Genomic DNA, 21,011 nt, shown 5'->3' on the forward strand with positions numbered 1-21,011 from the left:
TTTTACTTCTTTTTTCTAATTTTTATTTGAAAAGAGACCAGTGATCAGTAACATGGAGTCCAGGGATCCTGCACAGGAAAGGGGTGCAGACATTTATCATGCAGCCTTCATGATGCTGCAGCTTCCGGCATTCATCCTGATATCAGACATTAAATTAAAGCAAACCTACAGAAAAGAAAGAAAATAGTGTTAAATATAGGCGTTAATACAGGGACAATCTCTCCTCATAATCCTCATCCACTGCTGACCTGCGATCATTAACCCATTCTATGCTCTGTATACAGCTCTCTGAAATCAGGAGTTAGCAATTTTATCATCATAAGGCCTCATGCACACGGCCGTTGTTTGGGTCCGCATCGGAGCTGCCGTTTTTGCGGCTCGGGTGCGGACCCATTCACTTCAATGGGGCCGCAAAAGATGCGGACAGCACTCCGTGTGCTGTCCGCATCCGTTGCACCGTTCCGCAAAAAAAATATAGCATGTCCTATTCTTATCCGTTTTGCGGACAAGAATAGCCATTTTTACAATGCTTCCGTTTTTTGCGGATCCGCGGACCGCAAAAAACGGCACAGTCGTGTGTATGTAGCCTTAAAGGCATAAATTCACTAGTCCTGAAATAATTCCCATTCTAATGTGCTATAATTGTAGCGTTTAAAATGTATGTGGGGCAATGGCAATGCACAATAGCTTACATAATGCTAAAAGGATTGTGCACCAAAAGTATTAGTATGCAATGAACAGGGCGTTTTAAATGAAGTATGACTGCAATACAAACTACCAGAAAATGAAAAGAAAACCTGGAAAACTTAATTCGATGGCACCGAGATTGACAAAGTATAAACCGCTAGTGGGATTGGGCCAATTATCACACAACCAAGGTGGTGCCCCCTTTATTTTGGGCTCAGCAGCAGGGTATATGTTGAGGCAGGGTTGCATTAATAAAGGGTGGTATCTCCCCTCCTGCGATACAGGCCTCTCCCCTGGTAACGGTCATACAGATGCCGGATATCCTCCTGTGGTTTGTCATTCCAAGCACTGTCAATTTGAACCCGTAGTCCAGTCCAGTTGAGGTGGTTGCCATCGCCTCATCCAGTCCCAGATATTCTGGATGAGGGAAAGATCTGGTGATCAAGCTGTCCAGGGGAGCTGGTGAATACCCTGAAGAACATGTTTAAACACCACCTAATGAGGCAGTAGAACTAGCTTCAATATATACCCTGCTGCAGAACCCAAAATACAGGGGGCACCACCTTGGTTATGTGATCATTGACCAAGCACCACTAGCAGTTTATCCTTTGTCACTCTCAGCTCAATCGCATCAAGTCGTCTTCGTCATTTTCCACCACCGCTGTTTTTTTTTTTAATGTACATTACACTTTTTAGTGCGTAGCACCCCTACTGTGTATTATTCTGGTCCACCTTCTCCTACATTCAGTGATGGACCAACATGCTTATTAACTTCCCTTCGCTCATCCCCTCAGTGCTGGCGATATCTGGGCTTATTCATCTGCTTCTGTATAATATTGTTCATCCATCCCTACTAAATTCCTAGAAGTATCTAGCTATATCTCAGCGGAGAAAGACATTGTGGGGGCATTACATGTCATATGCATCTCTGGGGCTATATGTCAGGGACTATGTTCTATGCGCAGGAGGAAAGGGTTAACTAGAGCTAACTGCAATGCACCCTGGGACATGCAGATGCTTGATTGTCTCTGTGACCCACAGAAAGACCAGCAGTCTTTCCGGTATGCCAGTATAAAACAGTTACATTTGTGGTATAACCCTTTTAAGGGGGTTTCTCAGTTTATAAAACCAATTTTCAAATACCATATTCTGAGCTAATAGAGGGAGGTCCCTCCTTGAGAGATACATCAGAGCAAGTTTCAGCTACAAAGACCATCTCCCTCTCTGGAGGACAGATCATTATAACACAGGCAGCCAATTGATTTAAACGGACACAATGTAATGTTTCTTTTCCCCTGTGGTGGCGCTCCATGGAAACTGAAGCTGTTAGATTCCCCAGCAGATTGTAGCTGATCGCTGGGGATCCCAGTAGGGTAGAGCTACCTTTTCTAACAAGCAGTCTGATAATAAAAGGAAAAAAACAAACAAAAAACTTCTCCCTCTTCTCAGACTGCCGGAATTAAGGACGCAGATGTGAACCCAGCCTAATGAAACATATATTCTAATCTATTCTTATTTTCTAATTGCAGATGCAGAATTGTACAGATTATGGGGCCAACCATCCTCCTTGAGCCGTTTCTCTGTTCTGTTACCAGCAGTTCAAATGTATATAGGAAACTATATCCGGCCAAATCTCCTCTGGTCCCTATTATAGCTAATGGGGCCAAACAGCAAGTAGGTGGGGGCAGCAAAACCATAGAGAGGCAGTGTAGTGTGCTACACTTTGGTATATGGTTGTACAATATAATAACATTTGCAAAGACAGGTGCACTCTGCGGTCTTACTAAACCCTCATACTGATGTTAAAATTGAGAGATTAGCCAACATATCCTACTGTGGAGGACATGTCTGAGCCCAAGCACCGCGACAAGGTTTCTCAAGTAGCTCGGAACTTAACACTCACTTACCTGTGCCGTATGGGCAATACCAGGAGCCAGTGGTCTATGAGTCGGACCTTACGCTCCTGTAATTCGCCCACTGGCTCCTGGTATTGCCCATACGGCACAGGTAAGTGAGTGTTAAGTTCCAAGCTACTTGAGAAACCTTGGCGCGGTGCTCGGGCTAAGACATGTCCTCCACAGTAGGATATGTTGGCTAATCTCTTAATTTTAACATCAGTATTAGGGTATAGTAAGACCGCAGAGTGCACCTGTCTTTGCAAATGTTATTATATTGTTATACTGGTTATCACATCCACATAATTGCTATCTTGTGTAGGATGTCTATTGTGGTACTTGTGGTCCACTGCGGGCATCCTCGCTAGGGATCGCCATTAGCAATGGGCTACAAGTGCAGGATTTGCCCCCCTGTATACACATGCACAACTGCATATGTGTTAGCTTAGAGCACTTCCTGCCTGTGTAACACCACGCCATTTTTTCTGTTGGTTTGTATATGGTTGTGCAGCAGAACCAAACAGCAATGTGCAGCACAATATGCTGTTCTAGTAGGACCAAATAGCACAGTGCAGCATAATATACTGCCCCAGCAGAAGTTCTCAGGACAGCGCTAGTGACCAAAAAATATCAGCCTTAGATATGTATTATACACCGCAGATATCTCTGTACCTACACATTTAGTCGTCAATATATTCAAATGGCTCTGGGGGTTCTGGCTCTTGCTCCTCTTCCTCAATTTTCGGACCATGCGCAGCAACAGGTTCCACTAGCTGTTCTTCTTCCTCACTAGTATCCCTGAGAATTATGATGCCACCAATTGAGAGCTGCAGGGAAAAAGCAATTTTACCAAAAAAGTAAAAATGTCAAATCTTAAAACAACATTAGTTATCCAAAGGATAAGTAAAAACATTTCTCATTGCTAGGGATCAACGTATCACTACAGTGGGGTCCTGAGCCCTACTGGGCAGTCGTGCAGCGAGGAGGGTCTTGAAGGAGACTAATATAGATTTTGGTTGTTTCTGTCATCCCCACAGACTTTAAATGGGCAGCGGGGCGTATGTTTGACCACCTACCACGCTCCTCTCTGTAGTTGTGCACTTAGAAGGAATGGGGGCCTTGGGACACCTGTTCCAGCGATTTATGGGTGTCCCATCGCTGGTGCACCCAGCAATCAAACATTTGGCACCTATCCTGTGTATAGGTGAGAAATGTCCACTGTGGGAAAACCCACCATTTTTCTAAATGGAACAGCCATTGTTAAGATGATCACCACAGATCCGGCAGGTGAATCCTGTAGCATTCGGCTGCTAGTGCCTGGGGAAGCTGCGGACAGCCACAGTTTTCCTGCACTCGGAAATGTGTTTTAAATGGGACCCATCGAAATGAATATTCGATCATGTAATACACAATAAATGGATCTTGCAATGCTGGAGCAATTTTTTTAAATTATTTTTTTAAGCAGCGCTCTGCAGGAGGTTCATGTAGCATTCACCTACCTTAATAGGGCACATGGGCAGCAGCTCTCCTAATAGGACAAGCCCTGCATATGAAAACTGTAAAAATCTGTATGCAGTAAGCAATCCCAAAAGACAGATGTAGATATTAAAGGGTTTGTCCAGTGTTTTTTTTTTTTTATGTTTCACATGGAGTTAGAAAAAAATTAATAAAATGATGTCATACTTGGGGTCCATTCACAAGTCCGCAAATGGGTCCGTATCCGTTCGGGAACGGGTGCAGACCCATCCATTCTCAATGGGGCAGGAATCTGCATTTCTGGAGCATGGCTCTGAACTTCCGGGCTTCGGCCCCGAACTTCCAGGCCGCGGCTCCGCAAAAAAAAAAAAAAATAACATGCGGACAAGAATAGGCAGTTCGGTAGGGGGTGCCGGCCGGGTGTATTTGGACCCTTACTCTCACTGATCCTCTGCTGCTCCCACCTTCCTGTTCCAGGCTCGACACACCAGAAATGCCAGGAAAGGCCCGTTGAGCCCCACAGGCTGAGGCCGGTCATGTCTAAAGCCAAAGATTCGTTAAGAGGGCCTATTTCAAGCCAGGACAGGAAGAGGAAAGCAGCTGTGACTGGAGGACGGGAGATCAGTAAGGAAGGGGAGTATGCCTGCTTTTATTTATAACCCCCTGTGAGCCATGTATAAGAAACAATTAACACTGCTGGACAAGCCCTCTAACTCCCCAACCCTTCAAGTTCGTTTGCACATACTTCAAATCATTCTTGGTACATTGACCATCAAAACTTAAACTGCACTCACAGGTTTAAAAGGTTGATATCTGGAGCCCTCTGGCATGGTAAGTACTTTGAGTTGGGCAGGCATCACCCGAGCTGGGTTCTCAAGGAGCTGGAAGTTTGGTTCTGGTTCCTTCTTTTTCTCTTCCTTTTTTTCTGTCTCATCCTAGAAACCAAATCAAAGACTCACATGTACAAAGAATATGAGCAGGTATCACTTATAACTACATTATCATTTGTACAGTATCTCGGCGGTAAAGTCTAACTTACTGCTGCAGATATCTCCATCACATTTGGGACACAACCTCCTGCTAATTTCAGATCACAAGCTTTTGAATACTTGGAACTGGTTCTTGTGTCGCATGCTATTAAACAGGCCACTGACAGTCATTGTTTTTTCACGCCACGCACCGTGTGGTATAAATAATAAGTTACATTTACTCTATGAGCTGGTACATTTATGGCGATACAAAGTTATACTTTGGTTTGTATCAGTACTTTTGCTGAAAAAAAGCAAATTTTTAGGTTTTTATTTTAGAATTCAGGCTTTATTTATAAAGGAAAGGGTTAAAATGATAACATCCTCGGAGCCAACTGTGTACAACAAAATGGGGAGCAGCCAATAACTATGAAGCCACATGCAAGTGCCCAAGAGGCACATGTTGCGCCTGAGCATCAGGGACCCTGGTCTAGGAGGACCATGATCATTGCCGGTAATAGAACAAGCAGCCACAGAAGCAGACGACTCACCACTTCCATTTTTTCCTCCTCTTTCTTCTCCTTCTCTTTTTCCTTCTTCTTTGCCTTGGCTGTAATGGATAAGACAGCAGTGGAGACCTGAAAGAATAGAAAGTATGAAAATACCTAAAAGGTAACATCTGAATTTCCAAGATGGCGATGCTACAGACTATTTTGAGGTACATAGAGAAAAGTCCACTACATGGATATCTTACAGGTTTGGCACCATTGTTTCGTAAAAGGTATAATATGGTCTAGGGAACGCGTTCAGTTATTATAAGGCAATGCGTGTGCTGAAAAAACTTTCTTAAAAGAGAAATACAATTGTACATTTAAGGGTACTTTCACACTAGCGTTATTCTTTTCCGGTATTGAAATCAGGTAAAGGGTCTCAATATTGGAAAAAAACATCAGTTTTGTCCTAATGCATTCTGAATGGAAAGCAATCCGTTCAGTATGCATCAGGATGTCTTCCGTTCCACATGCTGCAATATTTTTTTTCCAGCCAAAATCCCGGAACACTACCGCACTTGCCGGATCTGGTATTAATTTCCATAGAGACGTATTAATGCCGGATCCGGTACCAAGTGTTCCGGAAATTGCCGCATTGCCAGATACGGTTTTCCGGTCTGTGCATGCGCCGGGAGATAGGAGAAACAATTTTTACCCATTGATCTTTGAAAAAAAATGAAACACTGGATTCGTTATTCCGGATGATACAGATCCGTTTGCATACGATTTTCCGGATCCGGCAGGCAGTTCTTTTGCCGTTGCCTGCCTGATCCGAACAACGCTACTGTGAAAGTACCCTAAAGGGGTTGTCCAGGGTTTTTTACGTTATGGCTTATCCTCACACAGTCCATCACTAGCTGATAAGCAGAGCTTGACCCTCCGCACCCCCGAAGATCAGCTGGTCTGTGTAGCTCCACTGACCGAAGTCGGCACCAAAGCTAGACAGCACTGTTGACACTGTAGTGGCGGAAGATCACTACTACAGCGCTGCTTCACATTTTACTATGTGTACATTACATAAAAGCAAAAAAAACTAGTTATTAGGTATAAGCACAACTAAAATAACCTGAACAACTCATTTAGGCTACTTTCACACTAGCGTTCGGGTGTCCGCTCGTGCGCTCCGTTTGTAGGGGCTCACGAGCGGCCCCGAACGCATCCGTCTGGCCCCAATGCATTCTCAGTGGAGGCGGATCCACTGAGAATGCATCCGCCTGCCAGCGCTCAGCCTCCGCTCCGCTCCGCTCAGTGAGCGGACACCTGAACGCTGCTTGCAGCGTTCGGGTGTCCGCCTGGCCGTGCGGAGGCGAGCGGATCCGTCCAGACTTACAATGTAAGTCAATGGGGACGGATCCGCTTGAAGATGACACCAAATGGCTCAATTTTCAAGCGGATCCGTTCCCCATTGACTTTCAATGTAAAGTCTGAACGGATCCGCTCAGGCTACTTTCATACTTAGAAAATTTTCTAAGTTTTAATGCAGACGGATCCGTTCTGAACGGATGCGAACGTCTGCATTATCGGAGCGGATCCGTCTGATGAAACATCAGACGGATCCGCTCCGAACGCTAGTGTGAAAGTAGCCTTACCAGGTTATTCAGTGTGAAATATGTACAGTGTAAATAAAAAGGAAAAAAAAAAGCAACGTAAAAATAAATATCGCTGTTTCTATATTTTATATGTACTCTCAAACAGCACCTAAAAATGCAATTTACCTTGCACAAAACCAGGCCTCAAAATGCCATGTCAATGAAAAAACAATTAAGTAATGGCCACTTTAACATGGGGAGGCAAAAAACGAAAAAATTATCTTGATTTGACAGCTTTCACTTTAACTTCTCAAAGTAAAGACTTTCCTCTAACAGCATCTGATCATGCTTATCTGATGATCAAAAAAATGACAGGGACCATTAAAAGTTTAGAAATTAAATTATAAAAACTTTCCACTTCGGACATTTTCTTTTGTTATAAGGCTTCTCCTTACAAAGGAGTGATTGGCTATAATCTTCAGGGAAATCTGGCAACGAGTGTTCAAATCCCCTGCAGCACCCCCACAGGAGAAAGCAGACATTACTTGATGCTCGGGCTGCAGTAAACGATTATTTTAGAAATCAAGTATTCTATCAATTATTTTTTACGATTAATCGAGTAATCTAATAAGAAAAAATGATTACTGTTTTCCTTTATAAAAACTCATCAGACCCCCTACCATCAGTCCCCAACACCCTTCGTTCCCCCCTGTGCGATCAGCTTAAGTGCATCAGTTCCCCCCACCCCAGTGCCCTCAGCCCCTCCATGCCATCCAATGCCATGTCCTCCACTCCACCAGTGCCATCAGATCAGCCCCTCCATGTCCCCCCCCAGTGCCATCAGATCAGCCCCTCCATGTCCCCCCCCAGTGCCATCAGATCAGCCCCTCCATGTCCCCCCCAGTGCCATCAGATCAGCCCCTCCATGTCTCCCCCCAGTGCCATCAGATCAGCCCCTCCATGTCCCCCCCCCCCCCAGTGCCATCAGATCAGCCCCTCCATGTCCCCCCCCCAGTGCCATCAGATCAGCCCCTCCATGTCCCCCCCCCCAGTGCCATCAGATCAGCCCCTCCATGTCCCCCCCCCGTGCCATCAGATCAGCCCCTCCATGTCCCCCCCCAGTGCCATCAGATCAGCTCCTCCATGTCCCCCAGTGCCATCAGATCAGCCCCTCCATGTCCCCCAGTGCCATCAGATCAGCCCCTCCATGTCCCCCAGTGCCATCAGATCAGCCCCTCCATGTCCCCCAGTGCCATCAGATCAGCCCCTCCATGTCCCCCAGTGCCATCAGATCAGCCCCTCCATGTCCCCCAGTGCCATCAGATCAGCCCCTCCATGTCCCTCACTCCCATCTGACACTCCATGCCATCCATTGCCAGCTGTCCCCCTTCAGTGCCATGTCCCCAGTGCCAGTGAAATAAAATACTTACCTTTCCTATAAGGGCTCCGCTCCACAGCTCATTGCTTACGTGCACTATGACCTGACGATGTGTCAGGATCCAATGCAGCGCAGTACTGGCCGGTGGGTGACCACGGCGCGGTAAGTAATAGCAAGCGCTTCACTCCTGCCCCGTGGTCACATGACACAAAAATCCTCAATGCAAAAAATTTCCATCGAGGATTTTTTTGTGTCGAATTACTCGATTCAATCGAATAATCGTTTCAGCCCTACTTGATGCCCACTGAAACCACACATCATAGTGGTCCGGCTACTAAGGGTTCCCTTCTTCTAACCCTAAGAGGGTATTTGAAAGTAAGTTTCCTAAAACTATGTTTGCACCATTAGAAAAAACTCCACTAAGGATCCATTAAATGATCAGTCTGAATAAAAAAAATAAAAAATGGATATCTCATAATGATAGTCAAACGTGATTTAACAGGTCCTCTGATCACAGGGAAGACTTTCAGTTGAAAGCAATACAATACTCTTTTTACTTGTATATGTCAATGCACTTTCTGGAAAAGTAATTGACAGATTTTTACATACAGTTGCAAGAAAAAGTATGTGAACCCTTTGGAATGATATGGATTTCTGCACAAATTGGTCATAAAATGTGATCTGATCTTCATCTAAGTCACAACAATAGACAATCACAGTCTGCTTAAACTAATAACACAAAGAATTAAATGTTATCATGTTTTTATTGAACACACCATGTAAACATTCACAGTGCAGGTGGAAAAAGTATGTGAACCCCTAAACTAATGACTTCTCCAAGTGCTAATTGGAGTGAGGTGTCAGCCAACTGGAGTCCAATCAATGAGATGAGATTGGAGGTGTTGGTTACAGCTGCCCTGCCCTATAAAAAACACACACCAGTTCTGGGTTTGCTTTTCACAAGAAGCATTGCCTGATGTGAATGATACCTCGCACAAAAGAGCTCTCAGAAGACCTACAATTAAGAATTGTTGACTTGCATAAAGCTGGAAAGGGTTATAAAAGTATCTCCAAAAGCCTTGCTGTTCATCAGTCCACGGTAAGACAAATGGTCTATAAATGGAGAAAGTTCAGCACTGCTGCTACTCTCCCTAGGAGTGGCAGTCCAGTAAAGATGACTGCAAGAGCAAAGCGCAGACTGCTCAATGAGGTGAAGAAGAATCCTAGAGTGTCAGCTAAAGACTTAGAAAAGTCTCTGGCATATGCTAACATCCCTGTTGGCGAATCTACGATACGTAAAACACTAAACAAGAATGGATTACATGGGAGTATACAACAGAAAAGCCACTGCTGTCCAAAAAAAACCATTGCTGCACGTTTACAGTTTGCACAAGAGCACCTGGATGTTCCACAGCAGTACTGGCAAAATACTCTGTGGACAAATGAAACCAAAGTTGAGTTGTTTGGAAGAAACACACAACACTATGTGTGGAGGAAAAGAGGCACAACACACCAACATCAAAACCTCATCCCAACTGTGAAGTATGGTGGTGGAGGCATCATGGTTTGGGGCTGCTTTGCTGCGTCAGGGCCTGGACGGATTGCTATCATCGAAGGAAAAATGAATTCCCAAGTTTATCAAAACATTTTGCAGGAGAACTTAAAGGGAGTCTGTCACCACATTTGGGCATATTAGACCGATCAAATAGGGTTATATGATCCACCCAGAACTTAAAAACGGTACCTTTGTTGTAGAAAACGGACTTTTCTTTTAGCCGAAAATGAACTTATAAGGTTGTTAATGAGCCCTCTCAAGTGCCCAGGGCGGTCTCTCAATCCTCGGAGCCCCAGGCAGCACCTCCTAAACGGCTCATAACCCCGCCCTCCGTGCGCCTCTGCCCGCCCGTTTACTCCCCTCCCCTGTCCTTTTCCACTGCGGCTGTGCGGTCCAAATCGTAGCGGGCGCATGCGCAGTAGGTATCGCGATGCCCTGCCAGGAGCGGGCATCGCATTGCGCATGCGCCCGCTACGATTTGGACCGCACAGCCGCAGTGGAAAAGGACAGGGGAGGGGAGTAAACGGGCGGGCAGAGGCGCACGGAGGGCGGGGTTATGAGCCGTTTAGGAGGTGCTGCCTGGGGCTCCGAGGATTGAGAGACCGCCCTGGGCACTTGAGAGGGCTCATTAACATAACCTTATAAGTTCATTTTCGGATAAAAGAAAAGTCAGTTTTCTACAACAAAGGTACCGTTTTTAAGTTCTGGGTGGATCATATAACCCTATTTGATCGGTCTAATATGCCCAAATGTGGTGACAGACTCCCTTTAAGGCCATCTGTCCACCAGCTGAAGCTCAACAGAAGATGGGTGTTGCAACAGGACAACGACCCAAAGCATAGAAGTAAATCAACAACAGAATGGCTTAAACAGAAGAAAATACATCTTCTGGAGTGGCCCAGTCAGAGTCCTGACCTCCACCCGATTGAGATGCTGTCGCATGACCTCAAGAAAGCGATTCACACCAGACATCCCAAGAATATTGCTGAACTGAAACAGTTCTGTAAAGAGGAATGGTCAAGAATTACTCCTGACCGTTGTGCACGTCTGATCTGCAACTACAGGAAAGTTTGGTTGAAGTTATTGCTGCCAAAGGAGGTTCAACCAGTTATTAAATCCAAGGGTTCACATACTTTTTCCATCTGCACTGTGAATGTTTACATGGTGTGTTCAATAAAAACATGGTAACATTTAATTCTTTGTGCGTTATTAGTTTAAGCAGACTGATTGTCTATTGTTGTGACTTAGATGAAGATCAGATCACATTTTATGACCAATTTGTGGAGAAATCCATATCATTCCAAAGGGTTCACATACTTTTTCTTGCAACTGTATTTGTATATTTCTACATATACACTCCTTTACACAGAAATTGGAACACCAAGGACAAGCCATAAGGTTATGCAAATCAAGGAAGTAGCAGATGTCACTAAGACCTGCACATAAGCAAATTTTTAAGCACCTAGCTCCAATCTGTGCCATGTGAGAATGCATAAAGTCCAGATTGAAAGCAAAGTTTTTTTAGCTACATGAAAACTAAAAACTCGGATCAAGTCATGTGGGATGATTGTGCGATGACAGGTTTGTGTCCAGCTCTAGGTGTTCCACATACATCACGCCACTACTCTCAAAGGCTATCATGGTAGACAGTAAGATGGCAATGGAGGCTGGAGTGGAGGTCTATCCTCCTGCATTTGTCTCAGAAAAAATGATAACTGGAGAGTGGTCTGAGACCACGTGGGCAATGCCTTGAAGAGGCCTTCAACAAGGTTAACGCCACACTGGTCCTACTCCTGGATTTATGGTGCGGGGTGGAATAATGTAAGGTAGCCCTGACCCCTCTAGTCTTCATTTCAGGTAAACGATGAGCTCGGTGTTACTTTGATTTGGTTGTGGAACCAATGGTACAGCAATTTCTCCAAAGTGTCCTAGAAGCATGGCCTAAACATGCTACTATGGCCTTCAGCCTCTCCGGACTGGTCTCCCATCAAACACATTTGGGATGTCATTGGTTGGCAATTGCAAAGGGAGCTGCCAGCAGCGGATCTCAATGATCTGAAGGCCCGAGTACATTCAGTGTGGCAGAACATTCCTCAGACAACCAATAATAACCTCATTGATGTGGTGTGTATTTCTGCGCATGGCGCTGATATTTAATACTAAATAATTCCAGATGTTTTGAATATTTTGTTTCAATTTTATTATTTGCATACATCATTAACATGTTCACCGATCCTGTGATCTCCATAATTCCATGACTTTTTCTTCTTGGTGTTGCAATTTCAATGTTGAGTGTACTTGTATGCTTTACATTAAACAGATCTTTGAAAAAGCTTTCAATGACGTTCCACTTTTTTTTTAGCTATTTTGTACAATTCTTACCTTCTCTTTTTCCTTCTCCTTGGGCACTTCTAGTGGAGCAGGGTATGCAAATGTTGAAGGTTTGCAATTTGATCGATACTGAACTTTTGGCATCTGAAAATAAAATATAGACCAACATTATAACAAGTTCACGACAAAAATCTCTAGAAACTGTTTGCCACTATACACAATGGTCCTGGTTTATCATTCCTTTCGCTCCAGAATTCTGGCTTCTTAGATTTGCAAAATAGGGATTTTGTGACGTTTTGCACTCGCAAAACTCCAGTTTTGTAATTTGGGTGGAAAAGTAAGGTGTCGTTAGCCATGTAAATGAGTGTCCCTCCAGTTTTATCATTCAGCATTTTTTATTTCATTTTTTTAAGTCACAATATCACTCCAGAGGGGGGAGTAGGAAAACTGGATTGGCTTTTCTAGACAAAAGTGTAAGGTTTAAGGATAAGACAAAATTATCAAATTATGAGATATTTGTTAAATGTGGCATGTGTGTAAGCCCTGTCAATCAATTGGAGGGGAGGGAAGCAAAAAACTGGTGACAAACTCCCTTTAAAAATGTTTCAGTGGCTTCAACATCTTAAAGATTGGTTTTAAAGGAGTTGTGCCAAGATGGAAACATATCCACTGTCCACAGAACAGGGGACAAGTATCTAGTCGATGGGAGTCTGACTGCTGAGGCCAGGATAGGTGAGCCATTTCCATCTTGGCACAACCCCTTTAAGGCAGCAGGGATCTGCCAATACCAGCCAAAGGAGCAAACTATATTCACAGTTTTAACCCCTTCATTCATTTCTAGATCATTCTAAAAGGGATCAATAGATGAAGAGGAAGGAGACACTGTTGTACAAGCGCTCTGGTGTAAGGAAGAGTTAATGAATCTCATTAACAGTCCTGTCCGTCATTACTATGAGCCACTAATGAGCGGTGAGTGATCCTGCATCATAAGGTCTGTAAGAGGATTATGCATTTTTCTTTTAAGTTATGGGGGTGATGCTACAACTATTGTAACCCATTCAGAGCCCTGCTAAAGGAAACCTTGCAGAACACCCAGACCTAGTGTGTTCACACTCACCTTCAGATCCTTATTAAGACCAATCACACAGGTCGGAGTAAAAGATAAAGATAAGAAATGCGACAGTGGGAACCAGAACCAGAACTGAGTGAAAACTAACACTCCGACCACGGAAGGCATGTGAGTGTGACCGGTGCGAGACTGCAGAGAGATGGTCACATTGTGTCCGCCTGCACAAAAGAAATTACAGAATTAGCTTCAAAACGGTTCTTGATAAATAGGCATTGCAATGCTAGCCGAGTGGCAGTCTAGTGGTTAAAACAAGGTCTAAAGCCAAGATTTTTCCCCGTCAGCGTGGGGTGAAGAGGGCAGCAGGCAGGGTCATTACCGCCATGAGGCCAGGTGCAGTCATCTAACGTCATTATAAAGCCATTATCTGCTGACTCCTAGAGAAGAGCAATTCATACAGTGACATTCTTCCAACAAAGATAACCCCTTGGGTACCACAGGCATTTCTGTCCGACGACACTAGCTCAGAGGGCTCAATGAGTCACACTGTATCTAGGTTACAACATACCTGCATCAAGGATTCCCTGTGCCAGTATGGCGCCAAACTTTGCCATCACATCATCATGCTTGTCATTGATCACCTTGGAATACAGTTGCCGGAACTGATTGACCTGAAAAATAAGATGGGGTGGTTAACAGGTTGAAAAATAAAAAAAAAGTCATATCAATATGCCACGATTTCAGGAACAAGCGTGCACATTTCAACCAGACGCTGACATTTTGGTACATCTAGGCTACATACTTGTCTTTGGAGTTAGGAACCTAGTGGCCCCCTTAGGGGAAAAAAGTGACAGGCAGCGCCCACAGCACTAATACATTCTGAACCATAATCACATCTTGAGGAAGCAGGACTACAATGAGGCAGATGCACCGCAGACGTAATGCTCCGCCGGCGCCTGTTGGAAGGGCGATGTTCAGAATACCGGACATGGGCATCGTCATGCATACAGCTTGTAACAGCACACTGACAAGTAGACGTGTTGTCCAACGTCTTCTGGGCTAACCCCTGAACTGCTGGAGAGTCAGAGCTCACAGCCCAAAAATCCATCAATAAAAGAAAGATAAAAATCAATACACCAATGCAGGGCAATCAGCGGATTTGGATAAGCCAAACCAACAGTCTTTAGTGACAAATTTTTGCCTTGTGCTAGTTGCCCATGTATTTGGAGGCGGGGGTGTTTCCAGGATGAGCTTGGAAGCGGGAGGTTTGAGTCACTATTGAGGTTCTGCTCTGTGCCCGGATCCAACTGTGGACACACAGACCTTATTATCTCCTTTATAGACTGTTTATTTTAATTCAGTGCGGAGTTCTCCCAGACGGAACACTCTGGAGAGAGCTGCATACCAAAGAGGGGAGACAATCTGTGCGCAGGGCAGAACACGGGGAGCTAGGCGGCCATACGCTGGAATAAGACTGATGTAATATTTATAGAGGGGGAAAATAAGAGGGTTCAGTGCTTGTGCTGCGCAGAGCCACACGATGCAGACCATCTACTTCTTCTGATACGGCTCATCGAGACCTACTAGCTTCATTTGGATACTTTACTAGACTAGGACTGCTTTGCAATGCTTGTGGACATCACTAAAATGGAGACGTGTGTGTAGAAGAATGCTAGTTTTCATTTGGCCGTTGCGATATACGGTAATATATAGAGGGTCTGGCAAGTCGTCTTCTGCTATTCTACCTGAATTCATTAACCGTGAAATGACATTTCAATATTTGCAGCTCTTCGTTGTAATCCTGGCTGTAACACGGGTCCCCTGCATTGACAGTTTTGAGGGTTTCTACTACGGTCATCACGTTTCTGGACATACCCATGCCTTAGCGCAGAGTTATTCTGTGACTTTTTGTAGAGCTAGGGAGTGAAAGCTGCAGTGCACAAGATTGTATACAACCTAGTGTATTTCTCTGGACTGAAGCTGTAACTCAATGGTTTATCATGTAAAGAAAGTTAATACAAGCCACTTACTAATGTATTGTGATTGTCCATATTGCCTCCTTTACTGGCTAGACTCGTTTTTCCATCACATTATACACTGATTGTTTCCATGGTTACAGACCACCCTGCAATCCATCAGTGGTGGCCGTGCTTGCACACTATAGGAAAAAGCACCAGCCTATGCGCACCATTCCCGGCCACCAGAGAAGCCGGCGCTTTTTCCTATAGTGTGCAAGCACGGCCACTTCTGCTGGATTGTAGGGTGGTCGTAACTATGGAAACAAGCAGTGTATAATTGCTGGAAAAAAAAAATCAATCAAGTTATTCGCTCCCAGGATGTAAACTTCCATATTGACACCGCTGCAGCGATGACCTGCTCTCCTTGTGTCATGTCAAATGGTCACACGAAGCAAGTGCAAGCACATGCACAACCCCTTTTAGATGCCCATACACAAGATGAAAGAGACGACTTTGGCCAACAACTAATTAAAGGGAATCTGTCACCAGCGACCTCCCTGTCCATCTGTTTGCATAGACGCATAGCTGTGGTTCACCTGATTAACACGCTGTTTTTGTTTTGTTGATCTCAGGCTGCGTTCCTGAGTAGTTTGCAAATAAGCCCTTTGGTGCAATGAGCATGTCACCATTGTTCTGGTTGCATCCAATCTCCACTCATTTCTGTGGTCAGCCCATCCTTCGCATCTCTGAGTGACAGGGCCAGGCAGTGGTAAAGCAGCCAGGGAGGGACTGGCCACAGAAATGAGTGGAGTGACACCTTTGTTGCACCAAAGGCTTAATTTGCATATTAAGAATAAGTATAACTCCCGAGCCTCGGATCAACATAAGAAAACGGTTTTAATCAGGGGAACCACAGCTTTGTGTCTATCCATACAGCAGGATAGGGAGGTCGCTGGTCACAGATGCCCTTTAAAAATCAACCTTTGAGAATACCTCTGAAAAAAATGATCGCCAGGTCGGAAAGTATCAGCCGTGGAGGCCCTAAACTCCATGTGTGTGGCATGATCCCCTGAATTCAGCCAATCCTTTACCATTCTGCTCAGGCACCAGGGAGTTTCTTGTTTTTTTGGTCACCAGTTTAGCCCGATATATGGTGGGATCATTCGTTGACACAAATTAATGGACGACAGTGATCTATCGTTATCTTATGTGTACAGCCACTTTTCAGGTTACGGGGGGCTCTTTGTATAATGTAATGTGACAGTCTGCCGTGAGGGTCCTGGTGTTAAAAGGACTACATTTCCCAGAATTTAAGGCACCTCAGTGATATCTCTGCAGAAACTGTGGCGGAAAGGAATGCTGAGATACCGCAGCTCTGAAGCAGACCTATGTAGATTACCGTAGGTCTATAGTTAAACTGTAAAATGTTCTTCAAAGGTAAGTGTAAAGGGAATGCTATATACTTACATGATATGCATATTCAGTCAGTTAGAACAGGGTGTCTCAGGTTACAAAGCAGGAGGAGGCGAAGAGTCCATAGTGGTCTGACTGTTGAGCTTGTTTTGCTTTACACCAAGTTTAAAATCATGGCGGACAGGGGATAATGCTTTGTGTGAATTGCGCAAGATGTGTGTAGTGATTGGATATTCTTACAATTCTCTTTACAACTCTATGGAGGGTAGGAAAACCTTCACTCACTTTTGGACAAGTGACCTCTGTCTGCTGGATCATGATGAGGGCAGAGGAGATGAGTGCACCTTGACGCACATAATTCACGGGGTCATTGGTCATGGGTTCCAGGAGGTTAATAGCTTCCTGTAATAGACACATGGACTCCAGGTCATAACACGTACAGATGGGTCACATACAAAGCTAGAGAGGAATTTTCTCTCACCTTGTTTCCAGTGCCAGAACAGCAGATACCAAGCGCCATGGCAGCTCCATACCGCACGTGAGGATTGTAGCTCTCCGACAGGAGGGACACTACACTTGGGCATTGCTCTGGTGTTCTGCAGGAGGAGAAAGGAGAGATATAAAGAATCTAAGGTCTCACAAAAATATAATTGAATTAAAGGCGTTTCCTACGTCCAGGTAAGCGATGGCAGATTCCCTATAAAGGGGTTATCCACCTTTTTCTGACTGATGATCTATCCTCTAACCCCGCCGATCAGCTGTTTGAGAAGGCTCGCAGTAGCGCACCAGCCTTCCTACTGCTTCTGTAGGGCCAAAAAGGCGGATAACCCCTTTAACTAAAGCCACCTGCCTTGCTAGATCTACGCTTGTCATCAGTTTCTAATGCTATTTGTCACTTCTCAATACGTGTCCCTAATTCAGAGAAATGAGTGTTTTTATGTAATGCAAAACCAGCCTCTTGGTGCAACCAGGACATCTGCCCAGCGATCTCCAGCCATGTACTGTGTGTGGGCTGAACGCACTGCCGTCAGACTTCAGGGACAAGCGTGGGAACAGTCCTTTTGGCCCTGTCAGTCAAAGAGGTGGGGGGCACAGCCGACAAAGAAAAACGGACCACAGCCTCTGGGTGCAATGAGGTGCAACCTCAAAGACCACACTGCACCAAGAGGCTAATTTTGCTTAACATAAAAACTGTAATTTCTGTAATTGGGGACACGTATTGAAAAACGACAAACCGCATCAGAATCTGGGGACATGCATAAATCTAGTGAGGCAGATTGCTTTAGTGATGACAGATTCCCTTCAAGTGTCCCAAACCTTTCTATTTAATTTCTTATACATCAAGGTAATCGTATGACACCATCAGGATGTGCAAATTCATTTCCTTTGAATATATAACCAGCAGTTACACTGGGGTTTAGGCCAGTTGACGATAGAATGGGTTCTGCCCAGCCGCATAGGGGGTCACTAATTTCTTTCCTGAAACAAATCTCTTGTATATTGTGTATATCATGATTTAGCGAGGCCACTACTTCGCATAAGTTCCCTCTCCATAATGGCACAACCGGTTATATCAATTTACTAAGCTCTGGTGGAAGTGCATCTCTCCAATTACATTTGTAATTGCATGTAATTAAAAATTGTGTATAGCCACTGAGTTATTCAATAAAATGTATCTGTATAGCACCACCTGCTGTTTGTTATTTCTTTGTCCTGCTCACTGAGATGGCCGCACATGCTCAGTTTCATCCTTCAGCTGCCTCCTGAGCTGTGATAGGGGGAGTATGGACACGCCCCCTTATCTACAGCAGTAAAGACACTCCCCCTTGAGCTGTCAGTTTGATATAAATCTAGCAGAGCAATGAATGGGGAGATCTCTGGATCCATGTGAGGTACAGGGCTGGGTCTAGGTTAGGCCTCTTTCACACTTGCGTTGTCCGGATCCGGCGTGTACTCCACTTGCCGGAATTACACCCCGGATCCGGAAAAACGCAAGTGTACTGAAAGCATTTGAAGACGGTATTAAAGTCCTGGTTGCCATAGTAGGAATGGGGAGCGCGGGAGCAGTATACTTACCGTCCGTGCGGCTCCCGGGGCGCTCCAGAATGACGTCAGAGCGCCCCATGCGCATGGATGACGTGATCCATGCGATCACGTGATCAATGCGCTTGGGGCGCCCTGACGTCACTCTGGAGCGCCCCGGGAGCCGCACGGACGGTAAGTATGCTGCTCCCCCGCTCCCAGCTACACTTTACCATGGCTGACAGGACTTTAGCGTCCCGGCAGCCATGGTAACCATTCAGAAAAAGCTAAATGTCGGGTCCGGCAATGCGACGTTTAGCTTAAGGCCGGATCCGGATCAATGCCTTTCAATGGGCATTAATTCCGGATCCGGCCTTGCGGCAAGTCTTCAGGATTTTTGGCCTGAGTAAAAAGCGCAGCATGCTGCGGTATTTTCTCCGGCCAAAAAACGTTCCGTACCGGAACTGAAGACATCCTGATGCATCCTGAACGGATTTCTCTCCATTCAGAATGCATTAGGATAATCCTGATCAGGATTCTTCCGGCATAGAGCCCCGACGACGGAACTCTATGGCGGAAGAAAAGAACGCAGGTGTGAAAGAGCCCTTATTAAAAAGCGGGTATAGATCAGTGATGGCGAACCATTTACAGAGTGACTGCCCAAACTGTAACCCAAAACCCACTTATTTATCGCAAAGTGCCCTCACGGCAATTTAACCTGAATACTACAGTCCAATATTTTACTTATCATTTAGCTATAATAGCCTGCCTACATTCAGTGCGCTGCCTGTGCTGTTCATAGTGCGTCCTGCGCTGATGAATGGTAGGAAATCTCTAAGGTATATTGGTACACTGTAGACTTTTTCCAGGGTGTGGGTGCCCACAGAGAGGACTCCGAGTGACGCCCCTGGCACCCGTGCCATAGGTTCGCCACCACTGTACTAGATGATGTCTGATTTTCATTATTTTTTTTTTATTATTATTCATGGGATAACCCCTTTAACATACAGATCATTCTGTAATCAAAAATAAATGATCGGTAGGACTATAAAAACCACAGATTATATTGCATTTAGACAGTTGGAGAATTCAGCAATATAGAGCTAAAAGGAATGCCAATACAAAAAAAAAAATTATTATTAAATCACTATCCATAGAGTCTGCTGAAATATAAAAAAAGTCAAAGAGAAACAACAACAAAAAACCCCCAAAAAACAGGATCCATTAGGAAGAATCAAATCTCATTGCAACACAAGTATGTATATACTGTACTGCAGAAAATTGGATTTAACTCAGTTCCTGACTACACATAACATAGAAGGAAGTGGACCCTGCGGACTCTACAATGAGGGGGTGGTTTGCTAGGCAAAAATGAAATATCCAGCTGCTTAACACAGCAGCATTGTGTAAGAATGTAAACCATGCAGCCCGGTGACAGTCAAGCCATTTTCTGCATATCTTTAATATATCATCAATGACCAAGTCTGATTCATACGATGGATCAGAGATAGACATGGGGATGACCCCACAAGGACAATGTTATTTCATGCAATGCTCTTTTTACACAACATCCGACAACGGAGATCAGCAGAGGTGTAGAAATATTTGCAACCTTCTGTATGTAACTGTACTTACATCATGGGCTGCCCGTGCCCCACAGGGAATTTTCCTTGATTGCATTGCTCACACTGTGCCCATCATATATCTCTCATGGTACCAACCCCTGATGACGGTCGGGTCATGTAATGCACTGGGTATTGGTTGATGCCGTTAAAACCGTTCCTTTCCATACTCTGCATCATATACCTCTAACATACATAACTGTGGAACACAGTGGCAAATGCCAGCTATTGACTCCCATTATCATAAACTTATACCATGTGGTACCATTTGTCTCTGTAATGAATACTGCCATCTACTTTGCTACTTACAGTTACAAAATAATGTCCTATCTTAGTTCACTCTGACCTTATGCATATGTTCCACATAGGCCCCAGCACGTATATGGCCCTACACGACAAACAGGGACTGAATCATGAATAATAAAGCGGACTTAATACTAGATGGATATGGGTTTGGGACTGACAGACCAAGCCGCCCAGGCTAAAACGCAGCTTTCCAATCTCTTATGGAGATATGAATGTGTTCTCTGGTTTCAGCCGACAAGATGGCGGCGTATTCC

The 21,011-nt window shown here is 44.7% G+C and overlaps 1 protein-coding gene across 1 annotated transcript in view; it reads right to left on the reverse strand.

Annotated features, from left to right (window-relative positions):
- The window catches only part of PSMD1 (proteasome 26S subunit, non-ATPase 1), an 86,096-nt gene continuing 65,085 nt past the window's right edge, over positions 1–21,011 (reverse strand). Inside the window, exons 17-25 of the mRNA XM_040428455.1 lie at positions 17,289–17,403; positions 17,093–17,209; positions 14,005–14,107; positions 13,488–13,657; positions 12,422–12,514; positions 5,578–5,664; positions 4,853–4,993; positions 3,259–3,409; positions 1–165 (exon numbers count right to left, since the gene is read on the reverse strand). Of these exons, the coding sequence (XP_040284389.1) occupies positions 3,263–3,409; positions 4,853–4,993; positions 5,578–5,664; positions 12,422–12,514; positions 13,488–13,657; positions 14,005–14,107; positions 17,093–17,209; positions 17,289–17,403 (973 nt within the window). The 3' untranslated portion in view covers positions 1–165; positions 3,259–3,262. The remainder of the gene's footprint in view (positions 166–3,258; positions 3,410–4,852; positions 4,994–5,577; positions 5,665–12,421; positions 12,515–13,487; positions 13,658–14,004; positions 14,108–17,092; positions 17,210–17,288; positions 17,404–21,011) is intronic.

This window comes from Bufo bufo, chromosome 4, assembly GCF_905171765.1.
Source record: "Bufo bufo chromosome 4, aBufBuf1.1, whole genome shotgun sequence".
NCBI lineage: Eukaryota > Metazoa > Chordata > Amphibia > Anura > Bufonidae > Bufo > Bufo bufo.